The 18333-nt window shown below is 47.1% G+C and overlaps 1 protein-coding gene across 1 annotated transcript in view; it reads right to left on the bottom strand.

Annotated features, from left to right (window-relative positions):
- Positions 1-11761, bottom strand: part of LOC132576862 (PC-esterase domain-containing protein 1A-like) — a 35253-nt gene extending 23492 nt beyond the window's left edge. The window contains exons 1-2 of the mRNA XM_060246098.1: positions 11708-11761; positions 2074-2212 (exon numbers count right to left, since the gene is read on the bottom strand). Of these exons, the coding sequence (XP_060102081.1) occupies positions 2074-2146 (73 nt within the window). The 5' untranslated portion in view covers positions 2147-2212; positions 11708-11761. The remainder of the gene's footprint in view (positions 1-2073; positions 2213-11707) is intronic.
- Between the last annotated feature and the right edge of the window lie 6572 nt (positions 11762-18333).

Genomic DNA, 18333 nt, shown 5'->3' with positions numbered 1-18333 from the left:
TTTCTACCATATGCGGTGGACTTGTGAAAGAGCAAAAATGTTTTGGCAGATGATTCAACAAGAGATGACCAAGATTTTGGGATATGAATTTAACCAAGTTGCAGAGACTTTTCTGTTGGGATTACAAATGGAAAAATTTCCAAGAGAAGATAGAACTTTAATCTGCTACTTGCTCTCAGCTGCTAGGACATTGTATGCGCAGTTGCGGAAGCAAGAAAAAATACCAGAGAAATGGGATTGGATTGTAAAAATTATGACACGGAGTGAAATGGACAAATTAACAAGAATTTTAAGAGACTTAGAAGTTTTTAAGAGGGAGTGGGAAAAGTTCAGAAGATACGTAGACAAAGAGTGGAAAAGAAAAGGACACTGGACAATCTTTGATAATGATTAAGTCTTAAAAGGAAGAATGTAAATTTTTGTTTTTATTAGTTAAGGGTACCTTTTATTATTAGTATTAGTATTATAAGTAATTATTAGTATTATAAGTAATAACACCGGCAGGGGTCAAGTAACGGGGGGAGGGGTGGTTAGAAAGTAACATATGGGATAGATAAGATGTTATTAATGATGCCTTCTTAAGATGTTATTAATGATGCTGAGAACGCACGCATAGCTGGTCTTGAGGACAAAAGGAGATTGAGGAAGAATCGCACTGCTACAGCACCAATCCTAAATCAGACTTTTCCCTGCAGCCACTGTGGCTGGACCTGCCTGTCCCGCATTGGTCTTGTCAGCCACCAGCGAGCCTGCAGCAGACGTGGACTATTGCACCCTTCTTAAATCTTCGTTCGCGAAGCCAAGCCGAGATTAATGATGCAGAAATAAGATATTGTTACCATTTGTTACTAAAGAAAAATTTGTTTGAAAAAAAGACTCAGGGCGTCCGGCCCAGCATTTGCTTTCGTAAGCTTGGAGAAACGTCGACTGGTGACATGATAGAGGTTTACAAGATAATGCATGGGATGGAGAAAGTAGAGAAAGAGGTACTTTTCTTCCTTTCTCACAATACAAGAACTCGTGGGCATTCGATGAAATTGCTGAGCAGACAGGTTAAAACGGATAAAAGGAAGTACTTCTTCACCCAAAGGGTGATTAACATGTGGAATTCACTGCCACGGGAGGTGGTGGTGGCCACAAGCATAGCCACCTTCAAGAGGGGTTTAGATAAAAATATGGAGCAGAGGTCCATCAGTGGCTATTAGCCACAGTGTGTGTGTGTGTGTGTATATATATATATATTTGGCCGCTGTGTGGCACAGAATGTTGGACTGGAGGGGCCACTGGCCTGATCCAACTTGGCTTCTCTTATGTTCTTATGTGACACAGAATGTTGGACTGGAGGGGCCACTGGCCTGATCCAGCAGGGCTTCTCATATGTGACAGAGAGTGTTGGACTGAATGGGCTATTGGCCTGATCAAACAGGGCTTCTCTGATGTTCTTATGTGACACAGAGTGTTGGACTGGATGGGCTACTGGCCTGATCCAACATGGCTTCTCTGATGTTCTTATGTGACACAGAGTGTTGGACTGGATGGGCTACTGGCCTGATCCAACAGGGCTTCTCTGATGTTCTTATGTGACACAGAGTGTTGGACTGGATGGGCCACTGGCCTGATCCATCAGAGCTTCTCTTATGTTCTTATGTGACAGAGTGTTGGACTGGATGGGCCACTGGCCTGATCCAACAGGGCTTCTCTTATGTGACACAGAGTGTTGGACTGGATGGGCCATTGGCCTGATCCAACATGGCTTCTCTTAAGTTCTTATGTGACACAGAGTGTTGGACTGGATGGGCCATTGGCCTAATCCAACATGGCTTCCCTTATGTTCTTATGTGACACAGAGTGTTGGACTGGATGGGCCACTGGCCTGATCCAACAGGGCTTCTCTTATGTTCTTATGTGACACAGAGTGCTGGACTGGATGGGCCACTGGCCTGATCCAACAGGGCTTCTCTTATGTTCTTATGTGACACAGAGTGTTGGAGTGGATGGGCCACTGGCCTGATCCAACATGGCTTCTCTTATGTTCTTAAGCTTGAGGCCTCTTGAGCGGACGCGCAGACTTACTCGAGTCGCCCAGGATGGCTACAAACTTGTTGTGCAGCAGCTGTCGCACCTCCTTGGAATGGAAATTGGGCATCGTCGTCAGGGTGTAGCTTCTCCGGCAGGAAGGATCCTCTGAATCCTATTAGGACAAGTGGGAGATCTAAAAGAGAGGGTGGGGAAGAGAGAAACATGGTGTTAGATGGAGACACACATCCCCCAAATCCTGAGAATCAAAGCCAAGCCAACTTTTTGGCTAAATGCAAGAGCCCCGTGGCGCAGAGTGTTAAAGCTGCAGTAAAAAAGGTAAAGGTAGCACCCTGTGCAAGCACCAGTCGTTTCCGACTCTGGGGTGACGCTGCTTTCACAACGTTTTCACGGCAGGCTTTTTACGGGCTGGTTTGCCATCACCTTCCCGGTCACCTACGCTTTCCCCCACAGCAAGCTGGATACTTATTTACCGACCGCGGAAGGATGAAGGGCTGAGTCAATCTGGAGCCGGCTACCTGAAAACCCAGCTTCCACCGGGGATCGAACTCAGGTCGTGAGCAGAGGGCTCCGACTGCAGGACTGCAGCTTTATCACTCTGCGCCACGGGGCTGCAGTACTGCAGTCCTAAGCTCTGCTCGTGACCTGAGTTTGATCCCGGCGGAAGCTGGTTTCAGGTAGCTGGCTAGAGGTTGACTCAGCCTTCCATCTTTCCGAGGTCGGGAAAAGGAGTCCCCAGCTTGCTGGGGGAAAAGTGTAGATGACTGGGGAAGGCAATGGCAAACCACCCGTAAAAAGTCTGCTGTGAAAACATTGTGAAAGCAACGTCACCCCAGAGTCGGAAAATGACTGGTGCTTGCACAGGGGACTACCTTTACCTTTAGAGAGCCTGTGGCGCAGAGTGATAAAGCTGCAGTACTGCAGTCAAACTCTTTGCTCACGACCTGAGTTTGATCCTGGCGGAAGCTGGGTTCAGGTAGCTGGCTCAAGGTTGACTCAGCCTTCCATCCTTCTGAGGTCGGTAAAATGAGTACCCAGCTTGCTGGGGGGAAAGTGTAGATGACTGGGGAAGGCAATGGCAAACCACCCCATCAAAAGTCTGCTGTGAAATCGCTGTGAAAGCAACGTCACCCCAGAGTCGGGGACCTTGCCTTTACCTTTATACACTGAACAGCTCGATGGGTGTTCTGGCTACAGATGGGCAGCTGCCCCCTCCCCCAGACGATAGATGACTAGCAAATCTTCCAGCATTTAAATACAGGAACTTATTATTACTATAATAAAAACAATGGAACGTTAAAGGACATTTGGTGATCTTTGACAATGGTCAATCTTTAAAGAAACTATATATAGATTACAGTTTTTAAAAAAAATAGAATTATTGGATTATAACTCTCGTTTACTTGCTAACGGCTAAGAAGAAATATTATGAAGATGGACTATAATGATACCTTTGGGCTTTTTAGAGAAAGATTCTTTAATAGATAAGAGTATATTACCTTATAACAAGCTAAAGTAAATAGCAAGATGGAGATGTTTGCTAAGGAAGAAGGCGCTGCTCGGGGTCACCAAAAAGGGGGTCGGGGTGGAGAAAATGTGATAGATGTGTATGTGTATACATGTGCATTAACATTTAATGACAAATGATAACATACCATTACAATATATTACATTATAATAAATTGTTTTAACCAGGAATTTATTAACAAGAGCACTGGGATGATTATCGAAAATCCTTACTAAGAATCTGACACTAAACAAACAGAAAGAATTACAAAATGCCACTGGATGTGAAGTTGCCTCCAAGGTAAAATATTTAGGTGTGGAGATGACGATGAAAAACATTGACTTATATAAGAACAATTATGAAAAGCTCTGGCATAAAATAGAAGGTGATATGTTAAAATGGAACAAACTAAACATATCCATGCTGGGGAGGATATCTGCAATTAAAATGAATGTTCTACCAAGGATGATGTTTTTATTTCAAACTATCCCAATAGTGAAAGATGAGAAACAATTTAATCTGTGGCAAAGAAAAATTTCAGAGTTTATTTGGGCGGGCAAGAAACCAAGAATTAAAATGAAAATCTTAACAGATGCGAAAGAAAGAGGCGGCTTCCAACTACCTGATTTAATGCTATACCATGATGCAGTCTGTTTGGTATGGATTAAGGAATGGATGACTTTGATCAACAAAAAATTATTGGCGCTAGAAGGACATGGAAATATATTTGGTTGGCATGCGTATATGTACTACGGGAAAGAGAAGATGGATGGTTTTTTCTCACATCACTATATAAGGAGGAGTTTGCTGAATACTTGGAAAAAATATAGTAAATATGGAGATGAGAGGAAACCACTTTAGATTGTGCCAACTGAAGTAATAAGTATGCCGCAAAGTGTAAAGGAAGGGAAATGGGCATCATACGAACAACTGCTAAAGTTCAAGGGGGGCAAAGTTGAAATGAAATCGGTTGAAGAATTGCAGGACAAATTTGATTGGTTTCAGCTGTTACAGATTAAAAGCTTGATAGAGAAAGACATTAAAAGTACAGGTATAAGACGAGAGAAAACAGAAATGGAGAAAATGCTGCTGGGCGAGAATGAAAAATTGATTTCAAGGATGTACAAACTGTTATTGAAATGGTCTACAGAAGAAGAGGTGGTGAAGCCTCAAATGATTAAATGGGCGATTAATTTTAATAAAGAAATACAAATGGAGACATGGGAACACCTATGGAAGAATTCAATGAAAATATCAACATGTTATAACATAAAAGAGAACTGTTTCAAAATGCTGTACGGATGGTACATGACACCTAAAAAGTTAACAAAAATGAATAATCAAGCCTCAGATAGGTGTTGGAAATGTAAAAAACATGAAGGTTCTTTTTACCACATGTGGTGGACTTGTGAAAAGGCGAAACAATTTTGGTCAATGATTCAACAGGCAGGAGATCTCGAAAATCTTGGGTTATAATATTAAGAGAGCACCAGATGTCTTTCTGGTGGGATTACAAATGGAAAGCTTTCCGAAGCAAGACAGAACATTGTTGTGGTATTTGCTTTCAGCTGCGAGAACATTGTATGCGCAAATGTGGAAGCAAGACAGAATACCTGAAAAATGGGACTGGGTCTTAAAGGTTCTTAACTGGAGTGAAATGGACAAACTTACTAGAATCTTAAAAGACAACAATTTGGAGAAGTTTAAAGAAGACTGGAGTAAATTCCAAAGTTACGTGGAAATACAATGGAGGGTGAAGAGCCACTTAGTGGTTTATGACAACATTAACTGAACTTTAAATGATAAAGAAGAATTGTGATTATTGAATTAGTAGAATATAGTTACATGGTAACTATGTATATATGAGTTAAGATAAAATCAAGACAGTTGGAATTCCGGAGTTGGTTTTATAACTTTGGGTTTTGTGTTTAATAAGCACTAAGGGAATTATAGAGAAAGGGTTAGGGAAAGATGACTCTTTGTGTAAAAATTTTATAATGGTGAAAAGATACTTAGTAGTGCATGACAACATTAATTGAACTTTTAATGATAAAGAGGTACTGTGCTATTGTGATAAAAGTATTAGTAGAACATAGCTACGTAGTAAATATATATATATATGAGAGTTAAGATAAGACTAAGATAGAGGAAGCCCTGGAACTGAATTAATAATTATGTGCGATGTGTTTAATAAGTGCTAAGTGATTATTAGTGAAAAGGTTAGTGAATGATAACTTCTCGGCAGGCCTTCTCGGTGATAGCCCCTCGCTGGTGGAACGATCTACCAGAGATGGTGCGAGCCCTGCGGGACCTGAACCAGTTCCGCAGGGCTTGCAAAACATTTCTCTTTCAGTTGGCATTTGAGACAACATGTGGTAATTGAATTGATATAGAACCGGATCAACGAATGAACAGATATTTAGCCATCCTAAATACATCTGGATTACATCATTCTAGCACCTACCTTAATATATCTTATTATATTTTATTTGTTTTTATGTATTTTAAATAACTATTTGTAATTAATGTCAAATTATTATGTTTTTATGAATCATGGGACTCCCATGTCTGTTATACTGTCCAATAAGAATCATGGGATTCCCGTGCCTGTTAGCCGCCCTGAGCCCGCCTGGCGGGGAGGGCGGGATATAAAAATAAAATATTATTATTATTATTATTATTATTATTATATATATATATATATATATTTTTCTTTCTTTCTTATTTCTTCACTAAGATTCTATAATTGTGAATTTACCTCTAATATGCTTTTAATCTGTTTTAAGTACCGGCGGAGGTCATGAATAAGAGTGGGGGGGAGGAAATATGTAATGTATTGGAGAAGTATATTTGAATCTGAATAGGTGAATGTACTTCAATATATTGCAAAATAAAAGTTTGGTCACAAAAAAAAAAGAGCACTGGGATGATTCAGGGTGGCCAGCCTCCAAGAGAAGCCTGGAAAGCTCCTGGAATGATAGCTGGTCTCCGGACCACAGTTTCCCTGGAGTCTGCTTGAGAGGGGGGATTCTCTAGCCCAGGGGTGGCCAAACTGCCGCTCGGGAGCCACACTTGGCTCTTTCACACATATTGCGCAGCTCTTGAAGCCTCCACCATCCCATCAGCCAGCTTGGAGAAAGCATTTGTCTCTTTCAATCACTTCGCCAAGCCAAGCTAGCCGGCGACTTGGGAGAATGCAGTTAAAGTTGATTTCTTTCAACCTCTCCCTCCCTCCTGCTTCCCCATCTATTTGTTTTCCTTCCTTCCTTCTGGCTCTCAAATATCTGACGTTCAAGTCCTGCGGCTCTCAAGCCACTGACATTTAAGTGTGTGTTCTCTTTATCTGGGAGAACCGGGTTTGATTCCCCACTCCTCCACTTGCGGCTGCTGGAATGGCCTTGGGTCAGCCAGAGCTTTCTTGCAGAAGTTGCCCTTGAAAGGGCAGCTTCTGGGAGAGCTCTCTCAGCCCCACCCACATCACAGGGTGTCTGTTGTGGGGGAGGAAGGGAAATTAATTGTAAGAGAGCCAGTTTGGTGTTGTAGTTAAGTGTGCGGACTCTTATCTGGAAGAATCGGGTTTGATTCCCCACTCCTTCACTCGCGGCTGCTGGAATGGCCTTGGGTCAGCCAGAGCTCTCGCAGCGGTTGTCCTTGAAAGGGCAGCTGCTGTCAGAGCTCTCTCAGCCCCACCCACCTCACAGGGTGTCTGTTGTGAGGGAGAAAGATAAAGGAGCTTGTGACCCGCTCTGAGACTCTGAGATTCAGAGCGAAGGGTGGGATATAAACCCAATATCATTATCATCTTATTATTATTCTATATGACTCTAGCACAGGGGTGGCCAGCTGTGGCTCAAGAGCCACATGTGGCTCTTTCACACATATTGTGTGGCTCTTGAAGCCCCCACTGCCCTGTGGCCGAGCTTGGAGAAGGCATTTGTCTCTTTAAATCACTTCTCTGAGCTGAGCCAACCAGTGGTTTGCAGAATGCATTTAAAGTCAAAGTTGCTTTCTTTCTACCTTCCCCTCCCTCCCCTCCCCCCATTTATCTCCCTCATGGCTCTCTCAAGCATCTGACATCCATATCTTGAGGCTCTCAAACATCTGAAGTTTATTCTACGTGGCTCTTACATTAAGCAAGTTAAGTCCCCTGTGCAAGCACCGGTCGTTTCCGACTCTGGGGTGACGTCGCTTTCACATCGATTTCACGGCAGACTTTTTTAACAGGGTGGTTTGCCCTTGCCTTCCCCATTCCTCGAAACCTTCCCCCCAGCAAGCTGGGGACTCCTTTGACCGACCTCGGAAGGATGGAAGGCTGAGTCAACCTCGAGCTGGCGACCTGAAAACCCAGCTTCCGCCGGGGATTGAACTCAGATCGCGAGCAAAAAGCTCCGGACCGCAGTACTGCAGCTTCACCACTCTGTGCCTCGGGGCTACCTTCATATACATAGAGGCAGATGTTTCTACGTAGGCGAGCAGCAAAGTTGCACACGGCTTCGTGAAGACGCTTTGACACATGCAAAGACTAAACTGCAACAACAAGCCAAGTTTGTAGGTCATGATAGGTTTGGAGTTAATTACATGGGGTAGGGGGAAACAGTGGAGCAATAAATATGTCAAAATAGCACTATTTTCTGGGAGAGCTCTCTCAGTCCCACCCACCTCACAGGGTGTCTGTTGTGGGGGATGAAGGGAAGTTAATTGTGAGAAAGCCAGTTTGGTGCAGTGGTGAAGTGCGCGGACTCTTATCTGGGAGAACCAGGTTGGATTCCCCATTCCTCCACTTGCAGCTGCTGGAATGGCCTTGGGTCAGCCAGAGCTCTCTTATCTGGGAGAAACGGGTTGGATTCCCCACTCCTCCACTTGCATCTGCTGGAATGGCCTTGGGTCAGCCAGAGCTCTCTTATCTGGGAGAACCGGGTGGATTCCTCACTCTTCCACTTGCAGCTGCTGGAATGGCCTTGGGTCAGCCAGAGCTCTCTTATCCGGGAGAACCGGGTTGGATTCCCCACTTCTCCACTTGCAGCTGCTGGAATGGCCTTGGATCAGCCAGAGCTCTCTTATCTGGGAGAACCGGGTGGATTCCCCACTCCTCCACTTGCAGCTGCTGGAATGGCCTTGGGTCAGCCAGAGCTCTCTTATCTGGGAGAACTGGGTTGGATTCCCCACTCCTCCACTTGCACCTGCTGGAATGGCCTTGGGTCAGGCAGAGCTCTCTTATCTGGGAGAACTGGGTTGGATTCCCCACTCCTCCACTTGCAGCTGATGGAATGGCCATGGGTCAGCCATGCTCTCGCAGAGCTGTCCTTGAAAGGGCAGCTGCTTTCAGAGCTCTCTCAGCCCCACCTACCTCACAGGGTGTCTGTTGTGCCGGGGTGGAAGGTAAAGGAGATTGTGACCACTCTGAGATTCAGAGTATAGGGCAGGATATAAATCTAATATCTTCTTTTTATTGAATCAGATTACCTGTCCCTCAAGGTGTGTAGTGCCTAACTCACACCGGCAACCACTCTTTTAGGTCTCAAGCAGAGATCTTTCATTGGTACTAGAACCTTTTACACTGGAGATGCCGGGGACTGAACCAGGGACCTTCTGCATTCCAAGCAGAGGCTCTACCGTCTAGATATGGCTCCTCTCCAAACAGGTGAAGCTGCCTTCTATTGAACAAGAACCCTGATGCATCCAGGTCAGTCTTGTCTACTCAGACTGGCAACAGCTCTCCAAGGTCTCAGGCAAAGGTCTTTCCCATCACCTCCTGCCTGGTCCTTTTTACTGGAGATGCTGGGGATTGAACCGGGGACCTTTTCCACATGGAGCAGATGCCCTGCCCCTGAGCCAAGGCCCCTTCATCACCCTTGCCTTCTTAGAATCATAAGAGTTGGAAGCAGTGCTCCCTCGAAGCTGAGTTTGCGTGAGCTAGCTCACAGATTTTTAGTCTCCAGTTCAGACGTTTTTGTCTTAGCTCAGGAAGGATGACCCCAGAGCACACTCATTGATGCAGCAGCTCACAACTTTAAGAACATAAGAGAAGCCATGTTGGATCAGGCCAGTGGCCCCTCCAGTCCAACACTCTGTGTCACATAAGAACATAAGAGAAGCCATGTTGGATCAGGCCAATGGCCCATCCAGTCCAACACTCTGTGTCTCATAAGAACATAAGAGAAGCCATGTTGGATCAGGCAAGTGGCCCCTCCAGTCCAACACTCTGTGTCTCATAAGAACATAAGAGAAGCCATGTTGGATCAGGCCAATGGCCCATCCAGTCCAACACTCTGTGTCTCATAAGAACATAAGAGAAGCCATGTTGGATCAGGCCAATGGCCCATCCAGTCCAACACTCTGTGTCACATAAGAACATAAGAGAAGCCATGTTGGATCAGGCAAGTGGCCCCTCCAGTCCAGCACTCTGTGTCACATAAGAACATAAGAGAAGCCATGTTGGATCAGGCCAATGGCCCATCCAGTCCAACACTCTGTGTCAGATAAGAACATAAGAGAAGCCATGTTGGATCAAGCCAATGGCACATCCAGTCCAACACTCTGTGTCACATAAGAACATGAGAAGCCCTATTGGGTCAGGCCAATGGCCCATCCAGTCCAACACTCTGTGTCACATAAGAACATAAGAGAAGCCATGTTGGATCAAGCCAATGGCACATCCAGTCCAACACTCTGTTTCACATAAGAACATGAGAAGCCCTATTGGGTCAGGCCAATGGCCCATCCAGTCCAACACTCTGTGTCACATAAGAACATAAGAGGAGCCCTGTTGGGTCAGGCCAGTGGCCCATCCAGTCCAACACTCTGTGTCACATAAGAACATAAGAGGAGCCATGTTGGATCAGGCCAATGGCCCATCCAGTCCAACACTCTTTGTAACATAAGAGAAGCCCTGTTGGGTCAGGCCACTGGCCCATCCAGTCCAACACTCTGTGTCACATAAGAACATAAGAGAAGCCCTGTTGGGTCAGGGTCAGTCCAACACTAGATGTCACACAGTGGCCAAAAAACTCCAGGTGCCATCAGGAGGTCCATCAGTGGGGCCAGGACATTAGAAGCCCTCCCACTGTGCCCCCCCAAGCACCAAGAAGACAATGCATCACTGCCCCAGGTAGAGAGTTCCAACAATACGCTGTAGCTAAGAACCACTGCTGGACCTCTGCTCCAGATGTTTCTCTTATGCCCTCTTGAAGATGACTGCAGGGCTCATCCGGAGCCGATGCATTCGGGGGCTGTGCCCCTGTGCTAGGGTTGCCAATCCCCAGGTGGGGGCTGGGGATCCCCCAGTTTGGAGGCCCTCCCCCCACTTCAGTGTCATCAGAAAGAAGGGAGGGAGGGAAACGTCTGCTTGGCACTCCATTATTCCCTATGCAGACCAATTCCCATAGGGTATAATGGAGAATTGTTCCATGGGTATTTGGGGCTCTGGGGGGGACCTGTTTTTTGAGGTAGAGACACCAAGTGTTCAGCATACCATCCAGCGCCTCTCCCCAAAATAGCCTCCACGTTTCAAAAGGGTTGGACCAGGGGGTCCCATTCTATGAGCCCCCAAAGAAGGTGCCCCTATCCTTCATTATTTCCAATGGAGGGCAGGCATTAAAAAGGTGTGCAGCCCCTTTAAAAGCGATGGCCAGCACTTCCTTTGGAGATCAATTCTGCTAGTCACCCCCTAGTGTCTCCTGGCTCCGCCCCCAAAGTCTCCTGGCTCCGCCCCCAAAGTCCCCAGATATTTCTTGAATCGGACTTGGCAACCCTACTGTGCCCCTGCACCTGCTGTGGATTCCGGATCGCGGCCCAGGAACGTGTGAATCTCAGGAGAGAGCCGGGCAGGGGGGTTTTTCTGCCCACCCCGGGCAGACCACCCAGCTCTGGGCGGGAGGAGGGGTGGAACGTGCCCTGTTAACGGCTCCCGGTCTCGCTTGGGCGAAGGTATCCCCATGCAACGCTCAGCAGCCAGAGCGTCCCGTGGTGCACCAGCCAGGATACGCCCCTTCCCCTAAATATCCTCGCCTTGTGGTCTTCTGAACTCTCCTCGAAGCTCCTTGCAACCCCAGGGACAGGCTCTGAGTTCCAAACACCTCCATGCGGAAGCACCTCTTTTTCTTTTTTACCCCCCCTTGCAAAAGAAAAAAAGGGAGAAGGAGGACTCCCCAGGGCGCAACCTACCCAAGTCCTGCACCCCGCAGCGCCCAGCACGTGAGAAAACCGCTCCCGCGCCCCCTACTGGCCGCGCGTCCGGCGCATTTTTTAAAACAGCCGCTTCCACAGCGCCCCCTGCCGCCCGGCCTGTAGGAACAGAAACGGGGTTGGACTGAAGTGGTCGGACAAAGCAGGAGTCAAGTGGCACTTTGAAAACCAACCAAGTTTTATCCAGAACGTCAGCTTTCGTGCGCTTCATCCGACGAGGGGATCAGGTACTGTGGTCTGAAATACAAGCCGTTGGTTGATTACGTATGCAGGGAGGCTTGTCTTAGCAGTAGTATGTGTGAAAAGGATCTCGGGGTCTTAAGTGGCTCATACGCTGAACGTGAGTCAACAGTGTGATGCGGCGGCTAAAAAGGCAAATGCAATTTTGGGCTGTATCCACAGAAGTCTAGTGTCCAGATCACATGATGTGATGGTATCGCTTTACTCTGCTCTGGTAAGACCTCACCTGGAGTCTTGGGTTCACTTTTGGGCACCACATTTTAAGAAGGATCTAGACAAGCTGGAACGGGTCCAGAGGAGGGCGACGAAGATGGTGAGGGGTCTGGAGACCAAGTCCTATGAGGAAAGGTTGAAGGAGCTGGGGATGTTTAGCCTGGAGAGGAGGCGGCTGAGAGGTGATAGGATCACCATCTTCAAGTTCTTGAAGGGCTGTCCTATAGAGGATGGTGTGGAATTGTTTTCTGTGGCCCCAGAAGGTAGGACCAGAACCAATGGGTTGAAATTAAATCAAAAGAGTTTCCGGCTCAACATTAGGAAGAACTTCCTGACCGTTAGAGCGATTCCTCAGTGGAACAGGCTTCCTCGGGAGGTGATGGGTTCTTGTTCCTTGGAGGTTTTTAAACAGAGGCTAGATGGCCATCTGACAGCAATGAGGATCCTGTGGATTTAGGGGGAGGTGTTTGTGAGTTTCCTGCATTGTGCAGGGGGTTGGACAAGATGACCCTGGAGGTCCCTTCCAACTCTATGATTCTATGACCACATGGTAAACCAGTGTGGCTTGGCTATTTGGTATGGATAGCCATCAAAGGTGATAAAGTCCTCTGCCAATTGGTGTTTCTGTAAATCTAGGTCGATCACAACAGGATGTGTATTTCCTAGTTGTAGTCCACCTAATTTACCCGTTAACCTGGATTAGGTAACTCAACCCTGGAGATTGTTAGAGGTGGTGACTTTAGGGTTGCCAAACCCCAGTTGGGGGCAGGGGGTCCCCCAGTTTGGAGGCCCAACCCCCCCCCCCCTTCAGGCTTATCAGAAAGGGAGGGGGAGGGAAATGTCTGCTGGCCCTCCATTATTCCTTATGGAGACCAAGTTCTTTAGGATATAATGGAGAATTGATCTGTGGGCATCTGGGGCTCTGGGTGGGGCTATTTTTGGAGGCAGAAGCGCCAGATTTTCAGCATAGCATCTTGTGCCTCTTCTCAAAATGCAGAACAAGCTTCAAAAATATTGGACAAGGGAGTCCAATTCTGTGAGCCCGCAAAGAAGGCGCCCCCATCCATTATTTCCAACGGAGGGAAGGTGTTTAAAAGGTGTGCGGTCCCTTTAAATGTGACGGCCAGCACTCCTTTTGGGGATCGATGATGCTTGTCACAACCTTGGTCCTGGCTCCACCCCCAAAGTCTCATGGCTCCACCCCCAGTGTCTCCTGGCTCCACCCCCAGTGTCTCCTGGCTCCACCCCCAAAGTCTCCTGGCTCCACCCCCAGTGTCTCCTGGCTCCACCTCCAAAGGCCCCAGATATTTCTTGAATTGGACTTCATAACCCTAGCTGACCTCCAGATCTCCCAGAATCCCAACTCATCTCCAGACTGAAGAGATCAGATCCCCTGGAGAACATGGATGTGGGTGAGTGGGCAGCTGTGCTGTTCTGAAGCAACAGAAGAAATAAATTGGAACTGTAATACAATGAGTGAGAACAGCATTTTGGAATGCACTCCTCTGGTCTGGCAGCAGAAGAGACCACCAGCCCCAGTCTCACATCTAGGGTTCCCACGTCAGTGTTAGAAAATACCTGGAGACTTTGGGGGCGGATCCAGGAGAGGGCGGGGCTTGCGGGGGGGCCTCAGCATGGTACACTGCCATAGAGCCCGCCCTTCAAAGCAGCCATTTCGTGTTGTTAACCGCCCTGAGCCAATCAGAGGAGGGTGGGATATAAATATAATATTAAAAATTACATTTTCTCCAAGGGAGCTGATCTGTGCCAGCTGGAGATCAGTTGTAAAAGCAGGAGCTCTCCAGGCCCCACCTGGAGGCTGGCAACCCTAATCACAGCTAAGAAAAGGACTCCTTGAGAGGAGACGTGACAACAGGGACATATATGAACATATGAAGCTGCCTTCTACTGAATCAGACCATCATAAGAACATAAGAGAAGCCCTGTTGGATCAGGCCAATGGCCCCTGCAGTCCAACACTCTGTGCCACATAAGAACATAAGAGAAGCCCTGTTGGATCAGGCCAATGGCCCATCCAGTCCAACACTCTGTGTCACATAAGAACATAAGAGAAGCCATGTTGTATCAGGCCAGTGGCCCATCCAGTCCAACACTCTGTGTCACATAAGAACATAAGAGAAGCCATGTTGGATCAGGCCAATGGCCCATCCAGTCCAACACTCTGTGTCACATAAGAACGTAAGAGAAGCCATGATGGATCAGGCCAATGGCCCATCCAGTCCAACACTCTGTGTCACATAAGAACATAAGAGAAGCCCTGTTGGATCAGGCCAATGGCCCCTGCAGTCCAACACTCTGTGCCACATAAGAACATAAGAGAAGCCCTGTTGGATCAGGCCAATGGCCCCTGCAGTCCAACACTCTGTGCCACATAAGAACATAAGAGAAGCCCTGTTGGATCAGGCCAATGGCCCATCCAGTCCAACATTCTGTGTCACATAAGAATATAAGAGAAGCCCTGTTGGATCAGGCCAATGGCCCATCCAGTCCAACACTCTGTGTCACATAAGAACATAAGAGAAGCCCTGCTGGATCAGGCCAGTGGCCCATCCAGTCCAACACTCTGTGTCACATAAGGACATAAGAGAAGCCCTGTTGGATCAGGCCAATGGCCCATCCAGTCCAACACTCTGTGTCATTCAGGGCTCTTTTTGGATAGAAAAAGCCCAGCAGGATCTCATTTGCATATTCAGCCCCTCCCCTACGATACCATGATTTCACACTTTTTTGTATATTTGCATATTAGGCCACACCCGCTGACACCAAGCCAACTGGAACTGTGTTCCTGCTAAAACCCTCTGATGCTGTAATGAAGATTTCTTTTAAAGGGTATTGTAGATTTTCAAAACCTAATCATGTACATATATTTGGTGGTTTTGGTTTCTGCGCTGCTTACCTCATTTTTATTTTCCCAGCAGTGTTTTGGTAATGTGCGACCTTGGAAGGAGTTGTCTTAATCTCCTAATTAATGGTTACTCTCAGCTGCACTAAGAGAGTCAGCTTGGGTTGATTGATTCTTCTGGGATACCCAGTTTTGGTTGCCATCAGCCAGCTGAGATGGATTTCTACTGTTTCCCAAACCCGTTTAGTCCTTGTTGTTTTTCTCTTGGCAGAAAGCCTTCCTGCTTACCGGCTGGTGATTATGGGACTACGTAAGTAGTATTAGTTAGTTATATTTTATAACGTTATTTTGTTTTCGCCAGTCTGAAACTGCCGGCCAGCTCTATAAAGTGATATTTTTTGCTTACCTTTGAGTTGTGTTGCCTTGTGTGTCACTGTAAAGAAAACACCTCGCTCTGCCTCCGTGTGGAGGGAGTAGAGGTTGTTACAGATGCTATTGTAGGATGATTTGCCGTTCAACCGCAGCCATATACACACACACAAACACACATCTACATATCCGACTCTTTGCGACCCCATGGACCAAGTCACGCCAGGCCCTCCTGTCTTTCGCCATCCTCTGAAGTTTGCTCAAATTCATGTTTGTTATATCCGTAATGCTGTCCGGCCACCTCCTCTCTTGCTGCCCCCTTCTTCTTTTGCCTTCTGTCTTCCCCAGCATCAGGATCTTCTCCAGGGAGTTCTCCCTTTTCATTTGGTGGTGTGTGTGTATGTGTGTATATATATGTCTGACAAAGTGTGCATGAACACACGAAAGCTCACATCCTGAATAAAACTTTGTTGGTCTTAAAGGTGCTTTTTAAACTCTAACTTTGCTGCAATAGAACAAAGTTAAGGGCACGCTTTGTCAGATACACTGAAATGGAATTGGAAATGGCCAACGTACATACAAAGCAAGGTGATCAGACAGCGGCTCCTTCCTTGGAGGTTTTTCAACAGAGACTCGAGGGCCCTCTGACAGCAATGAGGATCCTGTGAATTGAGGGGGAGGTGTTTGTGGGTTTCCTGCATTGTGCAGGGGGTTGGGCTAGATGACCCTGGAGGTCCCTTCCAACTCTAGGATTCTATTAGGAAGAACTTCCTGACCGTTAGAGCGGTTCCTCAGTGGAACTGGCTTCCTCCTCGGGAGGTAGTGGGCTCTCCATCCTTGGAGGTTTTTCAACAGAGGCTAGATGGCCATCTGACAGCAATGAAGATCCTGTGAATTGAGGGGGAGGGGTTTGTGAGTTCCTGCATTGTGCAGGGGGTTGGGCTAGATGACCCTGGAGGTCCCTTCCAACTCTAGGATTCTATTAGGAAGAACTTCCTGACCGTTAGAGCGGTTCCTCAGTGGAACAGGCTTCCTCCTCGGGAGGTGGTGGGCTCTCCTTCCTTGGAGGTTTTTCAACAGAGGCTAGAGGGCCCTCTGACAGCAATGAAGATCCTGTGAATTGAGGGGGAGGGGTTTGTGAGTTCCTGCATTGTGCAGGGGGTTGGACTAGATGGCCCTGGAGGTCCCTTCCAACTCTAGGATTCTATTAGGAAGAACTTCCTGACCGTTAGAGCGGTTCCTCAGTGGAACAGGCTTCCTCCTCGGGAGGTGGTGGGCTCTCCTTCCTTGGAGGTTTTTCAACAGAGGCTAGAGGGCCATCTGACAGCAATGAAGATCCTGTGGATTTAGGGGGAGGTGTTTGTGAGTTTCCTGCATTGTGCAGGGGGTTGGACTAGATGAACCTGGAGGTCCCTTCCAACTCTAGGATTCTATTAGGAAGAAATTTCTGACCGTTAGAGCAATTCCTCAGTGGAACAGGTTTCCTCGGGAGGTGGTGGGCTCTCCTTCCATTGAGGTTTTTAAACAGAGGCTAAATGGTCATCTGACAGCAATGAGGATCCTGTGGATTTAGGGGGAGGTGGTTGTGAGTTTCCTGCATTGTGCAGGGGGTTGGACTAGATGACCCTGGGGGGTCCCTTCCAACTCTAGGATTCCACCTCTCACTCCCCCCATCTATTTGCCTGCCTGCCTTGTCTTGCAACCCTCAAGCACCAGACATTCTTCTGGCTCTCAAACATCTGATGTTTATTCCGTGTGACTCTTACATTAAGCAAGTTTGGTCACCTCTGATATAGAGGGCATGCAGCAAATTTAACATGCAAACTAGTGAAGACGTCATCAGGGGTGTCAGATGATTGCTCTGAATGGTGCACTGTCTGGCATTATATCCAGCTGAGGTCTCTTCCCAGGTTCTACTCCCTGAGAACTCCCCATTTCCCAAGTTGGAGTTGGCAACCCTAAGGTGGGTCCTGCAGAAGACAGCCCTCTCAGTGAGGGATAATGCCAAAAAGCCCACCCTCCAAAGCTGCTGTATTTCAAGACAGTGTGCGATTGCCATAAAAAAGGCCAACGCCATGCTGGGAATTATTAGGAAGGGAATTGAAAACAAATCAGCCAGTATCATAATGCCCCTGTATAAATCGACGGTGCGGTCTCATTTGGAGTACTGTGTATAATTCTGGTCACTGCACCTCAAAAAAGATATTCTAGCATTGGAAACGGTGCAGAAAAGGGCAACTAGAATGATTCAAGGGCTAGAACATTTTCCCTAGGAAGAAGAGTTAAAACGCTTGGGGCTCTTTAGCCTGGAGAAACTTCAACTGAGGGGTGACATGATAGAGGTTTACAAGATTATGCATGGGATAGAGAAGCTAGAGAAAGAAGTCCTTTTCTCCCTTTTTCACAATACGAGAACTCGTGGGCATTCAACGAAATTGCTGAGCGGTCAGGTTAGGACTGATAAAAGGAAGTCCTTCTTCACCCAGAGGGTGATTAACATGCGGAATTCACTGCCACAGGAGGTGGCGGCGGCTACAAGCATAGACAGCTTCAAGAGGGGAATTGATAAGCATCTGGAGCAGAGGTCCATCAGTGGCTATTAGCCACAGCTTATTGTTGGAACTCTGTCTGGGGCAGTGATGTTCTGTATTCTTGGTGCTTGGGGGGGGGCAAAGTGGAAGGGCTTCTAGCCCCACTGGTGGACCTCCTGATGGCTCCTGGGTTTTTTGGCCACTGTGTGACACAGTGTTGGACTGGATGGGCCACTGGCCTGATCCATTATGGCTTCTCTTATTTTCCCAGGGGAACTTTCTTTGTTCTCTAGACCACCTTGGTTTTATGGCTGCCATTTGCCTAAGCTCATTGGGGGGGGGGGGGGGAGGAAAGGCAACCAATATGTCAGAATTGGTGACTGATGTAA

The sequence above is a fragment of the Heteronotia binoei genome, chromosome 9 (assembly GCF_032191835.1).
Source record: "Heteronotia binoei isolate CCM8104 ecotype False Entrance Well chromosome 9, APGP_CSIRO_Hbin_v1, whole genome shotgun sequence".
Taxonomy (NCBI): Eukaryota; Metazoa; Chordata; class Lepidosauria; order Squamata; family Gekkonidae; genus Heteronotia; species Heteronotia binoei.
This window is presented reverse-complemented; position numbering and strand designations above follow the sequence as displayed.